Below are 18187 nucleotides of genomic sequence, written 5' to 3'. Positions count from 1 at the left end.
CCCAAAAAAAAAGTGAAAACGAGCGAAAAAATTTTAAAAGTTTGAGTTCGCGCGCTTTTACTCACCGGGTGGAAAAAACCTCGTCCCTAAGGGCTTTCAGCGTATTTTTCGATGCGTTTTTCTCGATGAAGGAATTTTTTTTGAATTTTTTCTTTATTTTTATGTCAATCTACATGCATTTCTGCACATTTTGATGCAATAAAAAATTTCACCGTACACCACCTTTAAGAGTGGGTATCATCACATCAAAATCGCCGATCCCTCTTCTGACCTTTTAGCTTTTTCACTGTCAGGTCCCCCACTAGCTCCTTTTTATAAGTTTACAGCATTGCCGTTTGGGCTGAGCTCAGCTCCATGGCTTTTTACCAAGGTTTTTAGGCCTTTAGTGGGCAGATGGAGAGAAAAGGGGGTAAAAATTTTCCTATATATTGATGACGGGTTAATATTAGCGGAGACGAGGGAAGAAGCGGTAGAAGCGGTGAGATTAATAAGAGAGGAGCTGGCAGCAGCAGGTGTAACAGTAGCAGAAGAAAAATCGTTCTGGACACCGAGTGAACAGTTTACTTGGTTAGGTATTAAATGTGACCTGGTCACTAAGTCAATCAGATTGACAGAATCTAGAGAAGTTTCCCTGGGAAATCAGTTAGATAAGATGAAAAAGAGCAAAGCACCAACGATCCTGGATCGTCAAAAGTTATGCGGTTTCATTTCTTCAATGTCTATTGTGGCAGAGTGAGTTGTTTGAAGTTGAATTCTGGGAGAGGAAGCTAAAGAATGGAGACTTAGTGAGAAATATAAACGAAGAACAATTTGATCCTACTTGGTACCTATACACTGATGCTTCAGCAGAAGGAATGGGAGCAGTTCTTAAAAATAGCAGAAAAGAGACAGTTTGGCAAAAACACTATTTCATTTATCGCCAGAAGACGTCTGGAAATGATAGGAGCCAAGGGACTCACTTTGGAGCAAATCAAAGCCAAAGGACGGTGGAGATCGGGAGGTGGCTTGATGAGATATCTTCAAGACAATCCAATGGCCCAGGGACTCAGCGAGGTTCTAGAGGAGAAGGAAGTGACAGGGGAAGCCGAAGAGGACGATGGACCACCAGTGCTAGAGAAGGAAGTCTAAATTGATTCAATTGCTTGCTTATCTTGTAATACTTGTTAGAATCGTATTAACAGGTTATTTTAGTACCGAAACGTTTCTTAGTTATTTATCAAATTTATCCGCTTCATAGTATATTATTGTTCTCATGTGTTAGATCCTCCTCTTCCTCTTCTGGAGACGCTTTGGCGGTGTTTGTTTGGGGTGGAGAGGTCTGAAAGAATTAAGCTACAGTAATCTTAATGTTACCGTAACCCTACAGTAGTCCCTCAGTGCCTAAAAAAGCTAAAGTAACCCAAGAATGAAATCTTTAGAAAAAAATAAAGTAGCCCTACAAGGAAGTACAGTAGTTCCTCAATAGAAAAGCTACAGTAACCAGAAAAACTGCTGTAAAGCCGAGTAGTAGCTACAGTAATCCTTGACCTATGAAATCTACAGTAAACCAAAAATGAGTTTGGTTGGAAAATGTGAATTTCAGAGCAAAATTATTCAATTTTCGATATTTCTCTGTGGGAAAATATTGAAAATGATGATATTTTTAGAAATTCCGAAAATTTGAGATTTCGGGAAAATTTTGATTTTCTTCAGAAAATTGGTTTTCAGAGCAAAAATGTATCAACTTTCGATAGTTTTTATGAAAAATGATAAGAATTCAGGTACAGTAATCCTCGAAAGTTCTAAAAAAATTTCAAGATTAAAAAAAGTTCGAATCGGAAAAAAATTGAATAAAATCGAGTTCTGGCTCTCTGCCAACTTATCTAAGGGATGAGCAGACAACTGTCGTTTATCTAGCTACGCGGGGCTCTTTTCTACAGATTATGGACCACCATGGACAAATTACACCGTTCTTCCAATTAAAAGCTTAGCGATGACTGCTACCTATCTCAGAAGCATCCTAAGCAATTAATAAAGAGACTGTTTAACAGCACATTGCCGACAGGTGGTTGCTCCATGGCTTATATGGACCCAAAAATTCAAAAACGGACCAACAGCGTTTTCAAGGCGGCTCATCATTTTTCGTTCTCTTACAAATTAAACGATTGTTTTGTAACGGATTAATAGCGGCTCTGTAGCAGTACCATTGGATGGGCAGCTCAGGAAAATGTCAGGAAGATTCAAAAACGGACGAACGGCGGCTCAACGACGGACCAAGAAGAATTAGAGGGGGGGGGGGGGCGCAAATTTTGAAGAATTAAAATTCGAAACTCAAAAACAGATTTAAAACAATTCAAGACTTTAAGTTTTTAATTTTTAAAGAATTCGAGAATTCGAAAGATTAGAATTTTTCGAAAAACTGAAATTCGCCTGTTTTGGAAATTTTTGAAGTTTTTGAAAATGAAAAAAATGTATTTCTTTAATGGTTCAAATTTTTCAATTAAAATTTTTAGAAAACTTTGAAATTATATTTTTTTTGCAAAAAAAAAAAGTTTTTCAAAGATTTTGAACTTCAGGTTTTCAAATATATTTGAATTTCAAATTCAAAACTTCTTGATTTTCTGAATATTCGAAGTTTCGCTAATTTTGGGAATTCCAAAGTACATTTGTTCCGAATTTTTCGAATTTTCTCGATTTTTTCCGAGGAACTGTCTGGACCGTGGCCATGTTCCCGACAGCCCTGCTGTGTCCAAAATTCAAACTTCCCTCCAATTCTCTCTCTCTGCGTCTCTTTGCTTTCCCTCTCCCTTTCTTCCTGACCCATCGCACATCCCCATGTCTTTTCCCTCTCTTCGTTTCCATTATTATCTCTCTCCTCCACTTGTCCATTTACTCCCCTCTCTCTGTCTGCGTCTCTTCTTCCTCCTTTTTCGTGTCGAGACCCACCGACTCATTTTTCGACGAATCGTTCGTCGGGCCGTTTATTACTAGTACTACACACTCTGCGTATCTTATCTCTCGCGTTCGATTTTTTTTGTTTGATTTTTTTGGTGGCAGATTTTATTGATTTTGGACATAAAAATGGACCCAAAGAAGAGAAATTTGGGTTGTTTTCTATCGATTTTTCGGTTTCTTTTGGTCCGTTTTGGACCCTTTTTTTTGGTTAAGTTTCAAATGTTCTTTTAATGCTAAACCCAATTTTAGATTTGAGTTTTGCGGACCATTTTTCATCGATTTTTTCCTTTAATTTTCGTCAATTTTTTAAAGCTGAGCAATTTCAAAATTTTCAGAAATGGCCGCCGAATCGGCAACGACTGAAACTGTGAATAAGAATGGAACGACTGGCGACGAGTCGACGGTCGAAATTAAAGGAAATGGAGAAACGGTAATGAGCCTTTAAATACAAACTTTAAAAAAGATTACTGTAGAAAAATGTGGCAAAATTTTGACCGGAATTTTAGCTGACAACGAAAATTTTGAATTTGAAAAAATTTCCGATGTAAAAAAGAAATTTTTAGAAAACTAACTGTGAAAAAAAAGAAAAATTCTCAAAATTCAATTTTTTCAAAAATCCAGAAATTTGACTTTCAAACTCAAAATTTTGTAATTTTAAGATTTTTAGAACTTTCGAGGATTACTGTACCTGAATTCTTATCATTTTTCATAAAAACTATCGAAAGTTGATACATTTTTGCTCTGAAAACCAATTTTCTGAAGAAAATCAAAAATTTCCCGAAATCTCAAATTTTCGGAATTTCTAAAAATATCATCATTTTCAATATTTTCCCACAGAGAAATATCGAAAATTGAATAATTTTGCTCTGAAATTCACATTTTCCAACCAAACTCATTTTTGGTTTACTGTAGATTTCATAGGTCAAGGATTACTGTAGCTACTACTAGGCTTTACAGCAGTTTTTCTGGTTACTGTAGCTTTTCTATTGAGGAACTACTGTACTTCCTTGTAGGGCTACTTTATTTTTTTCTAAAGATTTCATTCTTGGGTTGCTTTAGCTTTTTTAGGTCACTGTAGGACTACTGTAGGGTTACGGTAACATTAAGATTACTGTAGCTTAATTCTTTCAGACCTCTCCACCCCAAACAAACACCGCCAAAGCGTCTCCAGAAGAGGAAGAGGAGGATCTAACACCGGCCAAGAAGCGAACTGGTGGATCGGAGGATGAGAAAACGGAAAGTCGAGGTGAGCAACGGATTACTGTAGAACAAAAAATGACAGGCTTTGAGAAGCAAAATGAGCCAAAATTCGGAAAAATTGGTCCAATAGTTTTTATTATTTTTTGAAAACACTTTTTTTGAACTATTTTTATTTTTTGAGAGTTTTGGATTTGTTGGGGTTACTGTAGTTCAAAAATTTTTTTCGATACTTTGAAGGTTTCAAACAAAAATTTTTTGTGAAATTTTTTGCTGAAATTCGAATTTTCAGACGCTCCAGATGACGATGAATCAGAAAACGAGGACGATGAGGAGGATCGAAAATCGAATTTGGACGACGATCAAAATGTGGAAAATCCGGCGTATATTCCAAAAACTGGGCGATTTTATATGCATGATGATGGTCGGAGAGTTGATGTGAATTCGCAGGATGATGGGTACGGTTCTTTTGGGGATTACTGTAGATATAGTGAAGTAGGATTACTGTAGTGTTAATGTTAACAGATAAAAAAAAAAAATAATCACACTTTTTGGTATGAAAATTAGCTGGAAAAGGCTTAAAAACTGGCCGAGTTTCGATATTTTGAATTTTTAGAATTTTTGAAATTTTCGAAATTTCGAGATCTCAGATTTAAAGGTGGAGGGACATGAAAAAATAATGTTCTCGAAATTCCGTTCAAAGATGCCCCTCGAGGAGTTGAACTTGTGAGGGCGATGATTGAGGGTGCGGCGCCGCTACCGACTGAGCCACGCGGGCAAAGAGAAAGCGCGCGCCCGATTGCATACATAAAGGCGAGGACGACAGCTGTACGCAGAGTGACATTAAGCGTTGTACACCGTCACGGTAGAATGCATACTCTAGCTACAAAAAAACTACGAAAAATCTCCTGTCCCTCCACCTTTAAGAGATTTTCGGAATCTCAGAATTTCAGAATTTTCAAATTCTAGTCCCTAAAATCCTAATCTCAGAATCTGAATTCTGAATCTCAGGCTTCGCGATTCAAAAAGATTACTGTACTTTTTTGCAGCGATGATCGTCGAAATTCGAAAAAGTCCCGAGCCGACGGTGACTGGAAACACGATCGTTTCGATGAGAAATTCCAGCGACCCAAGACCAAAAAACAAATTGTGACAAAGTATGGATTCGATATTCGAATTAAGGAAGGCGAGACTCCAGATGACAAAGAGACGACAGCTCCAGAATCCACAGAAGACGATTCATCAGATGCACGTCATCTGAAACAGAAGCCGCGGCGAGTAACGTCTTCTGCAAACCGAGGGTCTTCTTCTGGAGGAGCACGTGGCGGTGGATCGAGGGGTACTGTAGGACGACGTCCGATGAAACAGAGGGAGCGAGAGGATACTGTAGATGAGTCGGAAGGCAAAGGAGATGAGGAAGAAGAAGCGCGGCCAGCACAGAAGAGGAATGTAAAGCAAGCGGAGAAACCGAGGAAGACGAGTGAGTTTTTTTGGGGAGGGCGGGGCTTGGTTGAGGTACTGTAGGTCTTTAAAAAGAAAAAAAAGAAAAAAAACGCCGTTTGGGTCGAACCAACAACCCCCAAAACTCAATTGATCGATAGCCCAGCGCAGTACCACTACATCACGAGCTCACACGAATGGAAAAGGAGCGCATGGCGTATAGAAAGGGAGTGGTGGGTGGCGCCCCACAGGTCGCGCATTGGGACCCACTGGAGTGGTGAAAATCGATGCCGTACAACCACTGTCAAGTTTGAGCTAATTTTTCTCGGCTCCTGTTCAAGATATCAAAACTGTGTTAACTGATAAAATGTTTGTGATATTATGATAAACATCTTATCAGTTGACATATCCTTGATATCTTTTACATAAACCGAGATACGTTGGCTCAAAGTTAAAAGTTAGTATTCTAAGATTCTGAAATTCTTAAATTTTGAAAATTTTCCAGAACCCGCTCCACCACAATCCAGCGAAGACAACGAAGAAGAAGAAGAAGACGATGAGGATCAAGGTGTTCGTCGTGGTCAACGTCGTGCCGTTCCTCTGCGACGTGGCACTTCTGGAGCGTCACGTCTTCGTGGTCGAATGAATCAAGGACCACCACGTCGCCATTCTGGGTCCCAAATGACGTCTTCTAGACAATCTCCACGTGGAAATGATAGATTCTCGCCGCGAGGAGAGTCGCGTGGTGGAGGATCTCGCTACAGTAATCCTGCTGATCGGAATGACGATAGATTTGAGAATCATCGAAGAGGAGTGATTCGTGGAGCATCTAGAGGAACTTCTGGTGGGATGACACGTGGATTCTCTGGGCGAGGAGGGTCAGCAATAAGGGGCGGAGTCAGAGGATCCACAGCCCCGAGATATGGTTCTGGTGTTAGACGGACGGATACATCGGAACAGAGTGAAGGATATCATAGAGGAGCTGGATCTGGTAAGAAGGGCGTTTTGGATATTCGGGGTTACTGTAGTAATAGAAGAAAACTACAGTAATCCGAAAATTAAGTACAGTAGCCTTAACTATTAAAATGACAAAGCTACCGCGAGCTCAAGTAATCCAAACAAAACAGAAAGAAAACTACATACAGTAATCCTAAAGTTAAGTACAGTAGTCTACTAACAGCTCCGAAAATTATCGAAGTTACAGTAATCCAACAAGACGGTACAGAAATATAGGGACAGCGACAGTAACTCAAAAATTGAAACTACAGTAATCGAACAAGATTTTACAGTAGTTCTACAATACCCTATGAAAACTACAGTTCGCCAGTCATATTTAGGTTTACAGTAATCCAAGGAGTAGATAAAACAGTATGGTAGTAGCTACCGTAATCTTACAACATCCTATCAAATTTACAGTAACCCAAAAATGAAAAATAATTGAAAACTATAATTTTTCACCTAAAAATTTCCGGAAAAAAAAATCAAAATTTCATTTCTTCCAGGCACCGACTACTCCTCGCCCCGCCCACATTCTGGACAGAATCAGCGTCCACCACAACAACGTCAGCAACCCCAACAACCCCAATCTCCGCCCACTCGTCCCAATAATTATTCCCAAAATAATTCGTATCGAGGATCCTCCGCCCCAGTTCATCATCCCCATCCATCAGCCAATGTCTATCCATCGACACGTGGCAATTACTCTGGAAATCACAATTCTGGAGGTCATGGACCCGTGGAATTTGTGCCACGAGGCGGACATCATGGGGGACATCATGGTGGCGGATACCATGGACCACCGCAGGGACACCATGGAAATAACCATCAACAACAACAGAAGCGATTTGTTCAAGGACCACCCATGGTGGCTGTGGGTGTGGTCCCGCCGCCTCAAATGACACGTGGCACTACTTCTGGTCATGGTGGACAACAGAATAACAGTCAAGGAGGTGGACAGAGGATTCGACAGCCCACTGATGTTGTTTATTTTGATCCACAGCAACAGCAGGTGAGCACTTTTGGGGGATTTTTGGAGTTTTTGAATTACCGTATTTTCTCTTTCAGCTCAATTATCTCGACTGCTATGAGAAATATAAAGAATTTGTTAACTGATAAAATGTTTATCATGATATCACCAACATTTTATCAACGGACTAATTTTTGATATCTCTTGCAGGAATTGAGATAATTGAGCTCAAAGTTAAAAGTAAGGGAGCCCTTCTATTACAGGGTTTTCGGTATGTAATTTTTCAGAAACTATTTTAGGATTACTGTAGCTATCATCACTACCGTCGTTTGTATTTTTAGATTACTGTATTTAAATTGAATAGTCCTCTCAAAGCGATTTACTGTATATTTTTGGTTTTTAGGTTACTGTAGATTTGTGTAGGACTACTGTATTATTGTTATTTCTTCAGAAAATCGTTCAGGATTACTGTAGTTGCTAGACTACTGCACCTACTTTTTAAATTACTGTAGCTTTTTAAAGGTCCATTGTAGGAATACTGTGACTTCTAGACTACCTTCTTTTTGGGTTACTGTAGTTTTTTTGTTTTTTGGTTACTGTAGGTTGGAAGGGTTACAGTAGCTTTTATATTTTCAGAATCTTGGGGCACTGTGCTTTTCATAAGTTATTGTAGGATTCCTGTAATTCCGCTATTCTGAGATTCCTAAAAATTTGAATATTCAACACTTTGAATTTTTGAATTTTTGAAATTTCGATTTTTTGAATTTAAGAATTTCCAAATTTCTGAGTTTCTAAATTTCGAATTTTTTTATTTTTCAGGAATTTCAATTTTTTTTTTTAATTTTTGAATAATTTTCAAATTTAATATTTTTTAGGATTACTGTATTTCGAAAATTTTACCTATTTCTCAAAAAATAAGCCCAATTCTAGAACTGCAGAACTTGAAAATTCTAGAAATCCAAAAAATCGTGAAAATTTTGAAAATTGTCAATTTCTAATTTTTTTTGAATTTTCGAATATTTTTTTGCTTCAGAGACTATCCCAAATCTAGAAAATTGAGATTTTGAAATTTTCGTAGAATTTCAAAATTTGAAAATTCCAGAAAATTTGAAACCACCTTTTTTTTAAATTTTTCTAATTTTTCCCAATTTTCAGGCCCGTCAACTTCCACCCCGGTCCAAGAAGGTCATCCCAATTGTGGACCCAAACAAGGCGGATCAGAAATAATCAGTTTCCTTTTTTTTCCTTTTTAAAAATCATTTTCTAAATTATTTTTTTTCTCGCCGCCAAAAACTCTCTCTCTTCGGTACTATGTATTCCGCTCCAAAAAATCGGACTTAATTAATATTTTTCTAATTAATTACCTTTTAATTACCCCCCCCCCCCCCCCCGCCCACCCTAATTAACTAATTAATTAATGTATTTTTCGGCATTTCAATTTATTTTTAATTTCTCAAAAAAAATATATTTATTGAAATTTTTAAAAATTTCTATTTAAAAAAATAATACGTTGTGATAAAAAAAAAAAAAATAATTTTTGAAAAAAATTAAAAAAAAAAAAAAATTTCCAAAAATTTCAGCAAATTGTGCAAGTTGGTGATCGAACATGATGACTTCCTGGGTCCACACTTGAGCCATTCATCTGAAATTTTTTTAAAAAGATTGCTCAGCTTAATTTTTCGAAGATATACCATTTTTCGTCCCGAATGATGAGTATTATTGTTATTTGAAGCATTTGTTGTATGGGTGGTCCCGTTTTCGGCATTTTGGGATTCTACAGTACCCTCTTCTTGATAAATGGCTTGGTCGTGGAGCTCCATGTAGCCGTCGATGGTTTGCTCGCCGGCTGAAATTTTAGAAATTTAGAATTTAGAACTTTTGAATTTTTGAATTTTTGAATTTTTGAATTTTTGAATTTTTGAATTTTTGAATTTTTGAATTTTTGAATTTTTGAATTTTTGAATTTTTGAATTTTTGAATTTTTGAATTTTTGAATTTTTGAATTTTTGAATTTTTGAATTTTTGAATTTTTGAATTTTTGAATTTTTGAATTTTTGAATTTTTGAATTTTTGAATTTTTGAATTTTTGAATTTTTGAATTTTTGAATTTTTGAATTTTTGAATTTTTGAATTTTTGAATTTTTGAATTTTTGAATTTTTGAATTTTTGAATTTTTGAATTTTTGAATTTTTGAATTTTTGAATTTTTGAATTTTTGAATTTTTGAATTTTTGAATTTTTGAATTTTTGAATTTTTGAATTTTTGAATTTTTGAATTTTTGAATTTTGAGTTTTTGAAATCTCAAAGTTTTGAGTTTCCAAAATTCCTGAAAATCAAAAAAACATACATCTCGGTCTGGCACAAAGCTCCCAAACACTTTTCCGATCGTTTCGCTCTAAAAAGAATGTGTACATCATTCCTTTTCCCTGAAAAATGAAACTACAGTAATCCGGAAAAACTACAGTAACCCAAAAAGAATTACTGTAATCCTAAAGAAACAGAAAATGAAATTGAAGAGCCTACCGTAACCTTATTTCTGCAGTAATCCTATAGTAACCTATAAAAGATACAGTAATCCAAGAAACTACAGTAACCAATTCTTTTTTATCATAAAAGTTAAAGTAGTCCAAAAAATCTACAGTAACCCAAAAATGAAAACTACAGTACTACAAAAAGGAAGTACCTTTCTTACAATAGTCCTACAATGTTCCATTAAAACTGCAGTACCCCAGGGAACTGAAAACGAGAAAGCTACCGTAACCCTTCGAATCTACAGTAATTCAAAAAACTACAGTAATCCTTTAAAAAAAAAATCAAATTTTCAGTATTCCTACAATAGTTCTAAAAACTACAGTAACCTGAAAATTCATACTATAATACAATAGTATTAGTAACCACAGTAATCCTGAACCATTATCACTACAGTAGCTCTAGATCGCCCCTTCCTACCGTAACCTGCGAAAACACAGTAACCCTAAAAATCGAAAAGCACAGTAATCCAACAAGGAGACACATTCATAGCAGTAAGCCTACAAAGGTCTGTAGAAACTACAGTACTCCAAGAAGCTTAGAAATAGAAATCTACCTTCAAATCTACAGTAATCCTAACAGCGTTTCTGAGAAAGAAAATAGTACCCTTATTACTAGACATTTAGAAAAGCTACAATAACCCCAAAAACCGAAAAACTACAGTAGCCCAAATCTACAGTACCCGAATTTCTGTATTTCCTCTATCAATGAAAACGTAAGAAGGATTCGCTTTGAGGCCATTCAGCTTCGCCGATTCGCTGACATGAATTTTGCATTGAATTCCATTCGATTCCATTTTGTTCGCCACGTTTACAGTATCCCCAAAAAGACAGTATCTGCAAAAAATTGAGTTACAGTAATCCTAGAGAGGCTACAGTAGACCAAACATGAGATTCAGTAGTGAATTAATACAGTAATTTTAATCTGAAGGAACTAAAAAGTAAGCCGAAGAGACTACCTTGTCTACAGTAGCCGATGAAAGCTACAAGCTACAGTAACCCAAAAAGACTACAAACCTTGGCATTTTAATTCCAACAACTCCGGCAACAACGGGACCACAATGAACGCCCAAACGAATTTTGATGGGTTTATGGGTGATTGGAGAAAGGACCAATTTGGATTCCATCAACATTCCTGGAAAATTTTGAAATACAGTAACTCAAAAATGAAAACTTCAGTATTCCAGAAAACTACAGTAATCCAAAAAGAAGGTACAGCCGTCAATTAGTAGGTACAGTAATCCTAAAAGAGGTTTTGAACTACTTCATTCAGTACTACATCACACCAAGGAATGCTACCTTAAACTACAGTAACCCAAAAATCGGAAACTACAGTAATCCTCTTTTAACCCACCAATGGAAATATTCAAAACTCTCTCCGCATGATTCTCACAGTGCTCTGGGACACCCCAACGATCATATAGGCATCGCCAATGGTTTCCACTTTGTAGGCGTCGTGCTGAAATTCAGAATTTCAGATCTTTCGAATTTCAGATTTTAATATTTAAGGATTACTGTAAGATTACAGTCCTCCTTATTTATTCGTATCTCAGAATTTCATAATTTCAGAATCCTAAAATCCAAGGTTCTCCACCCAGAAACTTCCCAGAAGCTCTTTTTTGCTCTTACCAATCCGACCAATCGATCAAATCGAAGATAAAGATCGTTGAGAAGGGTGACGACGTCATATGGTGTACAGAGGGCACAAATGTTGGTAAATGTGACAATGTCGGTGAAGAGGAGAGTGCAATCCGCGAATTCTTCTGGAAAAAAGCTACCGTAATCCTTTGGGTCTTGAGGTTATTTTTTTGAAGTTATGAAATTTGAAACAAGCACGAAAAACCGGTCAAAATGAGTATAATCACGTCATAGTTACGTGGGAATTGAAATTTTCGAATTTCGTGGTGGGACCCAACAAGTGGCGATTTTCAAAAAGTTCTGAAACTAGGCATGATTATACTCATTTTGAAGCTCTTTTGATGACAATTTCAAATTTGCAATTTTCCTAGAAATTGAATCAAAACTGATCGAGTTATGATGCTATCAAGATTTGGTCTTTTCGTGGTGGGACCCAAGCCTGGCGGTTTTCAAATTGTTTGTAACCAGGTCATGATTACACTCATTTTGAAGCTGCTACGATGAAAAATTCAAACTTGCAATTTTCATCAAGCTTGAATCAAAACTGGCAGAGTTATGATGCTTTTAAATTTTGGTAGCTTTCGTGGTGGTACCCAAAAAATGGAATTTTTTGAACATTTTTGAAACCAAGTCATGAATATACTCATATTGAAGCTCTTTTGATAACAAGTCCAAATCTGAAATTTTTATTGAAAATGGATCTAAACAGACCGAGTTATCATAGAACTTGAAAATCTCAGAAATTCCAAAAAAATATCGAAAACCTCAAAATATCCAAAAGTTTCTAAAAAATTAGACGATTAAGAATTTTGCAAACTTGTTATTTTTTTTTGAAATTCTGGAAAATTCAAGAGTTCAAATTTCAGAAGCTCCAAAATTTCAAAAATTCAGAAATTCGGAAATTCCAGAGAATCCCAGAAAATTCCTAAATTCCAAATTTCTAAGATTTTCAAAACTTCTAATTTTCTGGAATTTTCCGTTTCCAAACAGTCCAAGGATCCCTCAATGGATGTTTAATGCTATTTTTTCCTTTCAATTTCAAAAATTCCCAGTAATCCTGAAAGTCCAGATCCGGGAAATCTGGAATTTTCTAGAAATTCAGAATTTTTCAATTTATGCGATTTTAATGTTCCCTTAGGTTTTCTTCCCATATTATTCCACCCCATCTTCTTCCCCATTCCCCAGGATCTCATTAACGCTGAGCAATGTCTAAAAATTCGACGTCTTCTATATTCTATTCTATTCTTCCTACCTCGCCATCTGACGTGCGAGAGTCCATAAAGATACATTCTTCCCCGTCGTCGTTGTCGTCCTCTCCACCGCACCCCTTCTTCGATTTTCTCTAATTTCTCTCGCACTCTCTCAATTCCCCCAATCTCTCGCCTGCCTCGGGGTCAGCATACGCACGAGGCCAGCGAGAGAGCGTTGAAAAGTGAGAGAGTGCGAGAGAAGCCGCCCGTCTTGTCCATTGCGCAGGGCCGGGGGGAAGGCACTCTGGTCGGTGGTTGTTCTCTAGTCACTAGGCTCTTGTCGATTCCGTTTTTTTTTTCACATTCCGGGTGCATTTATTCCTATTCTTTATTCTAGTCAAATTTTCTTTATTCATTTCTATATTTAATCCCATAAAAAGTCCCTAAAAATCCGTACAAGATGGAGTTGGCCATTCAAGAAGACATCAGAAGCAGCAAGACGTTCCAGACACTTTGTGAGACGGATCGACAGATTTTGGAGAGGTTAGTTTGAGGTTTTTGTTCGGGCAAGGTGCCCAGAGTTGGGCAAGATGTCCTAAGTTTGCTCCTTTAGAAGCTTCCACAGCTAATTTCTAGGTCAGGCAAAATTCAAGTTCTAACTTTGACTAAATTTATCTCGATTCCCGAGAAATATATAAAATAAGTTTCAACTGCCAAAATATTTTACACTTCATGATAAGTAATTTGTTAGTTTACACCTTTTTGATAGCTCTCACAGGAAACTAGATGCGCTGGCTTAAAGTAGGTACCCCCATGGTAACCTTCACATGTGCGCCGCCGGCCGCGCAGCTACCCACTTTGACCTAATTTATCTTGGCAACTGTATAAGCTATTAAAAAGTGGTCAACTGAAAAATGTTTATAATAATATCAGCTACATTTTAGTGATTGGCAACTTTTTGTTAGCTTTCACAGAAAACTAGATAATTTGGCTCGCCGCCTGCCGATTTTGCGGCCCTCACAGTTGTTAACTTTGACCCAGTTTATCTCGGTTCTTGTAAAAGCTTTAAAAAAAGTTTAAACTGATAAAATACTGCAAATTTTATGTTTAACGTTTTGTTAGTTAAACACTTTTTGACATATTTTACGGGAAAAGAGATAGATGGGCTCAAAGTGAGCATATGCGATATCGGTCACCGACCGCGTAGCTCAACAGCGCGACACTCCTCACCCAATTCACGTGAACCACCACAACCACACAAAATAACTAGACCTAGCTAATTGGCAGATGGACCATCTCCCTTGAAAAAGGGGTCAAACGGTCCCGGGTCATCTGGTCATGTGTTTTTTGGCATCCCGTCCTTCCCATGACCACCCCCATAATAACTACTTTGTGTGCTATCTGAAGACGGGTGTTTGTGTATGTAGATGAGAAGATAGAAAGGGTCCTTTGTCAAAGAATGATGTAATGATGACAGTAGGACTGAACGGACGGTGCTAAACCTGTCCAAGAATGAATTGGGTAGCCGACAAGGCTGTGCAAATGGTGGCCACTGCCGGGGGTCGCCCGGGTAGTTTGTTTAAGCCAATTTATCTCGGCCCCTGTGAAAGATATCTGAAAATGGTCAACCTGCAAAATATAACTAATAATATGATTAACATTTTGTCAGTTGACAACTACTTGATATCTTCTACAGAAGACGAGATAACGAGGCTCAAAGATTGCTAGATAGCAAACCGGCGTCAAACTCATGGACATGCCTTAAAAATGCCCAAATCGGAACAGGACGAATTGACAAGCTAGGCAAAAGTACCCTAATTAAAAAACTCTGTTTTTGACAACCCGTCAACTCTTATTTTCAATAAATCCACCTGGGGCATCACGAAATTGCAAAATCCGCTCTATTATAATCTCTGATCCGTTTGTACTAGTCACCACCACTTGGCACACGCTGTGTAGTATTAGTTCTAGTCAGCTGAATTATTTTTGATTAGAGGAAAGAGTTTGGGGAATATAAATAATCCATCAGCAGATTCTGATGTAATGAAAAGGTCAAAAAAGAGCATGTGATAGCCACGGAAAGCTGGCCGCCAACTTTGAGCTCAATTATCTCAGCTCCTATAAGAGATATTAAAAATTTGTCAAGTGATAAAACGTAGCTGATATTATGACAAACACTTTAGCAGTTGACCACTTTTTGATATCTTTCAAAGGAGCCAAGATAATTGAGCTCAAAGTGTTCATATGCTCCTGCGCCTTTAGACTCCGCAAACCCTAAAAGTCAAGTGGATGAGTAATTCATGTAATAGGTTATAGCCTCTCTTCTACTCAAAAAGCCGTGGGGAGTCATATAATGTTTACTTCTCCCTCTTTCTGTTTACCTGGTCAATCAAGTAGATCAAAATAACAAAATATCTGTTTCTTGGCTCAAAATTGTCTCCTCACTGGCTCTAGCTTTGAACATAAGATCAAATTTCTAGACATTCTTATTAGCAAAACTTCTTACTAGAAAAACGTATTAATAGCGAAATTTCTTATTAGCAAACTTTCTTAATAACACAATTTCTTACTAGGGAAAACTCTCATTAGCAAAATTTCTTAAAAGCAATCTCTCTTGAACGATCTCTAATCCCTAGCCAATTATTTTCCTGAGGCCCCCTCGTAAGTCCATAATAATTGACTCGGTTCGAGGACCAACCCCATTAATACGGATAAAAGAGAGGAGAAAGAAGCAAATTGAGGTTTAGAGCATGGAGCCACCTGGAATGAAGATTTGAATTTTCGGAAATTTTGAAATTTCGGGTTCCGACACGAAAAAAAAACCAAAATTGAAATCCCCATAACTCGGCCAGATTTGATCGAATTCAATTGAAAATTATATCATTAAACGTACTTTATAAAGAGCTTCAAAACAAGTATAATCATGACTAGGTTTCGAAAATTTCGATTTTTTCGGGTCCCGACACGAAAAATTGGAAATACCGTAACTCAGCCAATTTTCGTTGGATTTCAAGGACTTTTTTATCATTGAACGTAACTTTGAAAAAACTTTTAAATGAGTATAATCATGCCTAGTTTCCAAAATTTTTGAAAATTTTTACTTTTTTGGGTCCCACCACGAAATAAAAAATAAAAAAACAAAACTTGAAAGCCCCATAACTCAGCCAGTTTTGGTCGAATTTGAATAAAAGTTGTATTGTTGAAATTAAAATTAAAAATGCTTCAAGATGAGTATAAACATGATTAGGTTTGGGAATTTTGGTTTTTCGGGTCCCGGCACGAAACGTACCAAAACTTGAAAGCATCATAACTCCCCCAGTGTTACTCGGATCCCAGTGAAAATTTTACCATTAAACGTAACTTCGAAAACGATTTCAAATGAGCATAAACATGACTAGGTTTGGAAAAAAAGAACTTTTGAGATTGTGAGTCCCACCACGAAAGGCTCATTTTCAGCCAAAAAAACTAAAATTTTTTCAGACGCCGTCTGGACGCTCACGAGCTCATTGAAAAGTTTGTAAACGAGCCAGAATCATCAACATCGTTGGCGTTGGTCCCAGTAAACACTCGCCAGGCTCAAAAAGCGCGTCAAGCAGCTCAAAAACAACAACAGGCGAATCTTCTGGCTCCACTCTACACTCCACGAGTCAGCATCGATTTGGCGATTGGACTTCAGAAGTTCACAGGAAGCATGGATTCAACAGCGGCGTTCTGCCAGGCAGGCGCTTCTAGAGTTCTTGCTCAGTTGGCCGAGGAGCAAGGAGCAGGAGGACCAAAGAAGAATCAATTGGCACTGTGCCAAGTGTCCACGTCATCAAGAACAGAGCACCTTCGATCACTTCAAGAGGCTATGGAGCATGAGCTAGAGGAGTTGGGAATCTCAAAACTTCAAGATATGCCATGTGATATTTGTAAATACGCATTCCCAGCGAATCGTCTCTACGTCATCACCCTCCCTGTCAAAAATCCCAAAAAATCGGAAAATTCATCAGTCCAACGATGCGGTGGATGCTGGAAAGGAAAGCTTCCTTCCAGAAGTCTCTACAGTATCCTAGTCACTGGAAAAGCTGAGAAATTCGTGAAAAACGTTGAGAAACGCATGGAATGTTTGTATGGGGACTGGGATGAGAGAATCACTCCAATGGTTCAGATGCTCAAGGAGAACGTGCTCCGTCCACAGGAAATTGTGCAACTTCTCAAGGGATGCGCCACGCCTGTGGAGTTTAATGGAGCGTGCGCTGTGGTTAGTTTTTATACCGTAGTTCTTTAAATTTTGAGTTCAGAGTTTGGAAACCTCAATATTCGTAATTAGCATGAAAAATGCGTCAAAATAAGTATAAACAAGGTATACTTTGTTTAAAATTCGAACTTCTGGATTTTTCGTGTTGGGACCCAAATTTTCGAAAATTTCGAATTTTTAGCAGTATAGCCGTGTTTATACTCAGTTTGAAGCTCTTTTCACAACAAATTTAGTGTTATCCAAATTTTTGAGTTTACGTCAAAACTGAGCAAGATACGGTAGTTTCAGTTTTTGCCTATTTTTTCGCGAAAACTGAAAATACTGTAACTCCACCAGTGTTCGTCGAATTTCAGTGGAAATAATATCATTGAACGTGTCTTCAAAAATGCTCCAAAATGAGTACAATCATGCCTAGGTTCCAAAAAAGTTGAAAGTCGCAATTTTTGGGTCCCGCCACGAAAAACTGAAATTACCGCAACTCGGCTAGTTTTTTGTCGGACTCAAATGAAAATTTCATCACTAAACGTTACTTTGACAACCCTTCAAAATGAGTATAATGATGTCTAATTTTCAAGGTTTCTGAAAATTTCCATGTTTTGGGTCCCAACACGAAAACCGAAAATTTCAATTTCCGCTCAACTATGCCGTGTTTATACTCATTTCGACCAGTGTTTTGTGCTTATTTCAACTTTTATAATTTTGATGACCTAAACTCAAAAGCTATTGGGTTACGGTAGGTTTCTCGATTTCTCAATAATACCAAAACTTAAAATCCATCGTAACTTGGCTCATTTCCAACAGATTTTTGTGATTTTTAGCTCAAAATGTAGCTATACAATTAACAAATTCAAATTTTTAGGTTATTCTCACCACAATCGCCTTCTATTTGGACTACGTCGGCTTTCGCCGCAGCTGTGACATGCTTCTCGCGTTGAAGCCAACCGCCACCTACGCTCAACTCTTCGAAATTTTTGCGATTTTCTTCCCGAACCGCGCCAAGGGCATCAAGACTGGCGACTTTTTGTAATTTGGTCTCTTTTTTCTCTGTGTCTCT

At 37.5% G+C, this 18187-nt stretch overlaps 3 protein-coding genes across 3 annotated transcripts; 2 read left to right on the top strand and 1 right to left on the bottom strand.

Annotated features, from left to right (window-relative positions):
* Positions 1-3271: 3271 nt before the first annotated feature.
* On the top strand, positions 3272-8764 carry CBG20393 (the record flags this gene model as incomplete). Its single annotated transcript, XM_045241344.1, has 7 exons — positions 3272-3364; positions 4066-4180; positions 4424-4589; positions 5181-5611; positions 6077-6562; positions 7074-7579; positions 8693-8764. The coding sequence occupies 7 exons, from the start codon at positions 3272-3274 to the stop codon at positions 8762-8764; spliced, it is 1869 nt and encodes a 622-aa protein (XP_045097027.1).
* A 349-nt stretch (positions 8765-9113) lies between these two features.
* On the bottom strand, positions 9114-12992 carry CBG20392 (the record flags this gene model as incomplete). Its single annotated transcript, XM_045241343.1, has 9 exons — positions 9114-9179; positions 9229-9383; positions 9885-9963; positions 10749-10902; positions 11083-11200; positions 11352-11364; positions 11459-11524; positions 11695-11828; positions 12956-12992. The coding sequence occupies 9 exons, from the start codon at positions 12990-12992 to the stop codon at positions 9114-9116; spliced, it is 822 nt and encodes a 273-aa protein (XP_045097026.1).
* Positions 12993-13353: 361 nt separating this feature from the next.
* On the top strand, positions 13354-18160 carry CBG20391 (the record flags this gene model as incomplete). Its single annotated transcript, XM_002646490.1, has 3 exons — positions 13354-13436; positions 16374-17136; positions 17993-18160. The coding sequence occupies 3 exons, from the start codon at positions 13354-13356 to the stop codon at positions 18158-18160; spliced, it is 1014 nt and encodes a 337-aa protein (XP_002646536.1).
* Between the last annotated feature and the right edge of the window lie 27 nt (positions 18161-18187).

This window comes from Caenorhabditis briggsae (genome assembly GCF_000004555.2).
Source record: "Caenorhabditis briggsae complete genome, chrI, whole genome shotgun sequence".
Taxonomy (NCBI): domain Eukaryota; kingdom Metazoa; phylum Nematoda; class Chromadorea; order Rhabditida; family Rhabditidae; genus Caenorhabditis; species Caenorhabditis briggsae.
Note: the sequence above shows the minus strand (reverse complement) of the source record. Positions and strands in the feature narration are given on the sequence as shown.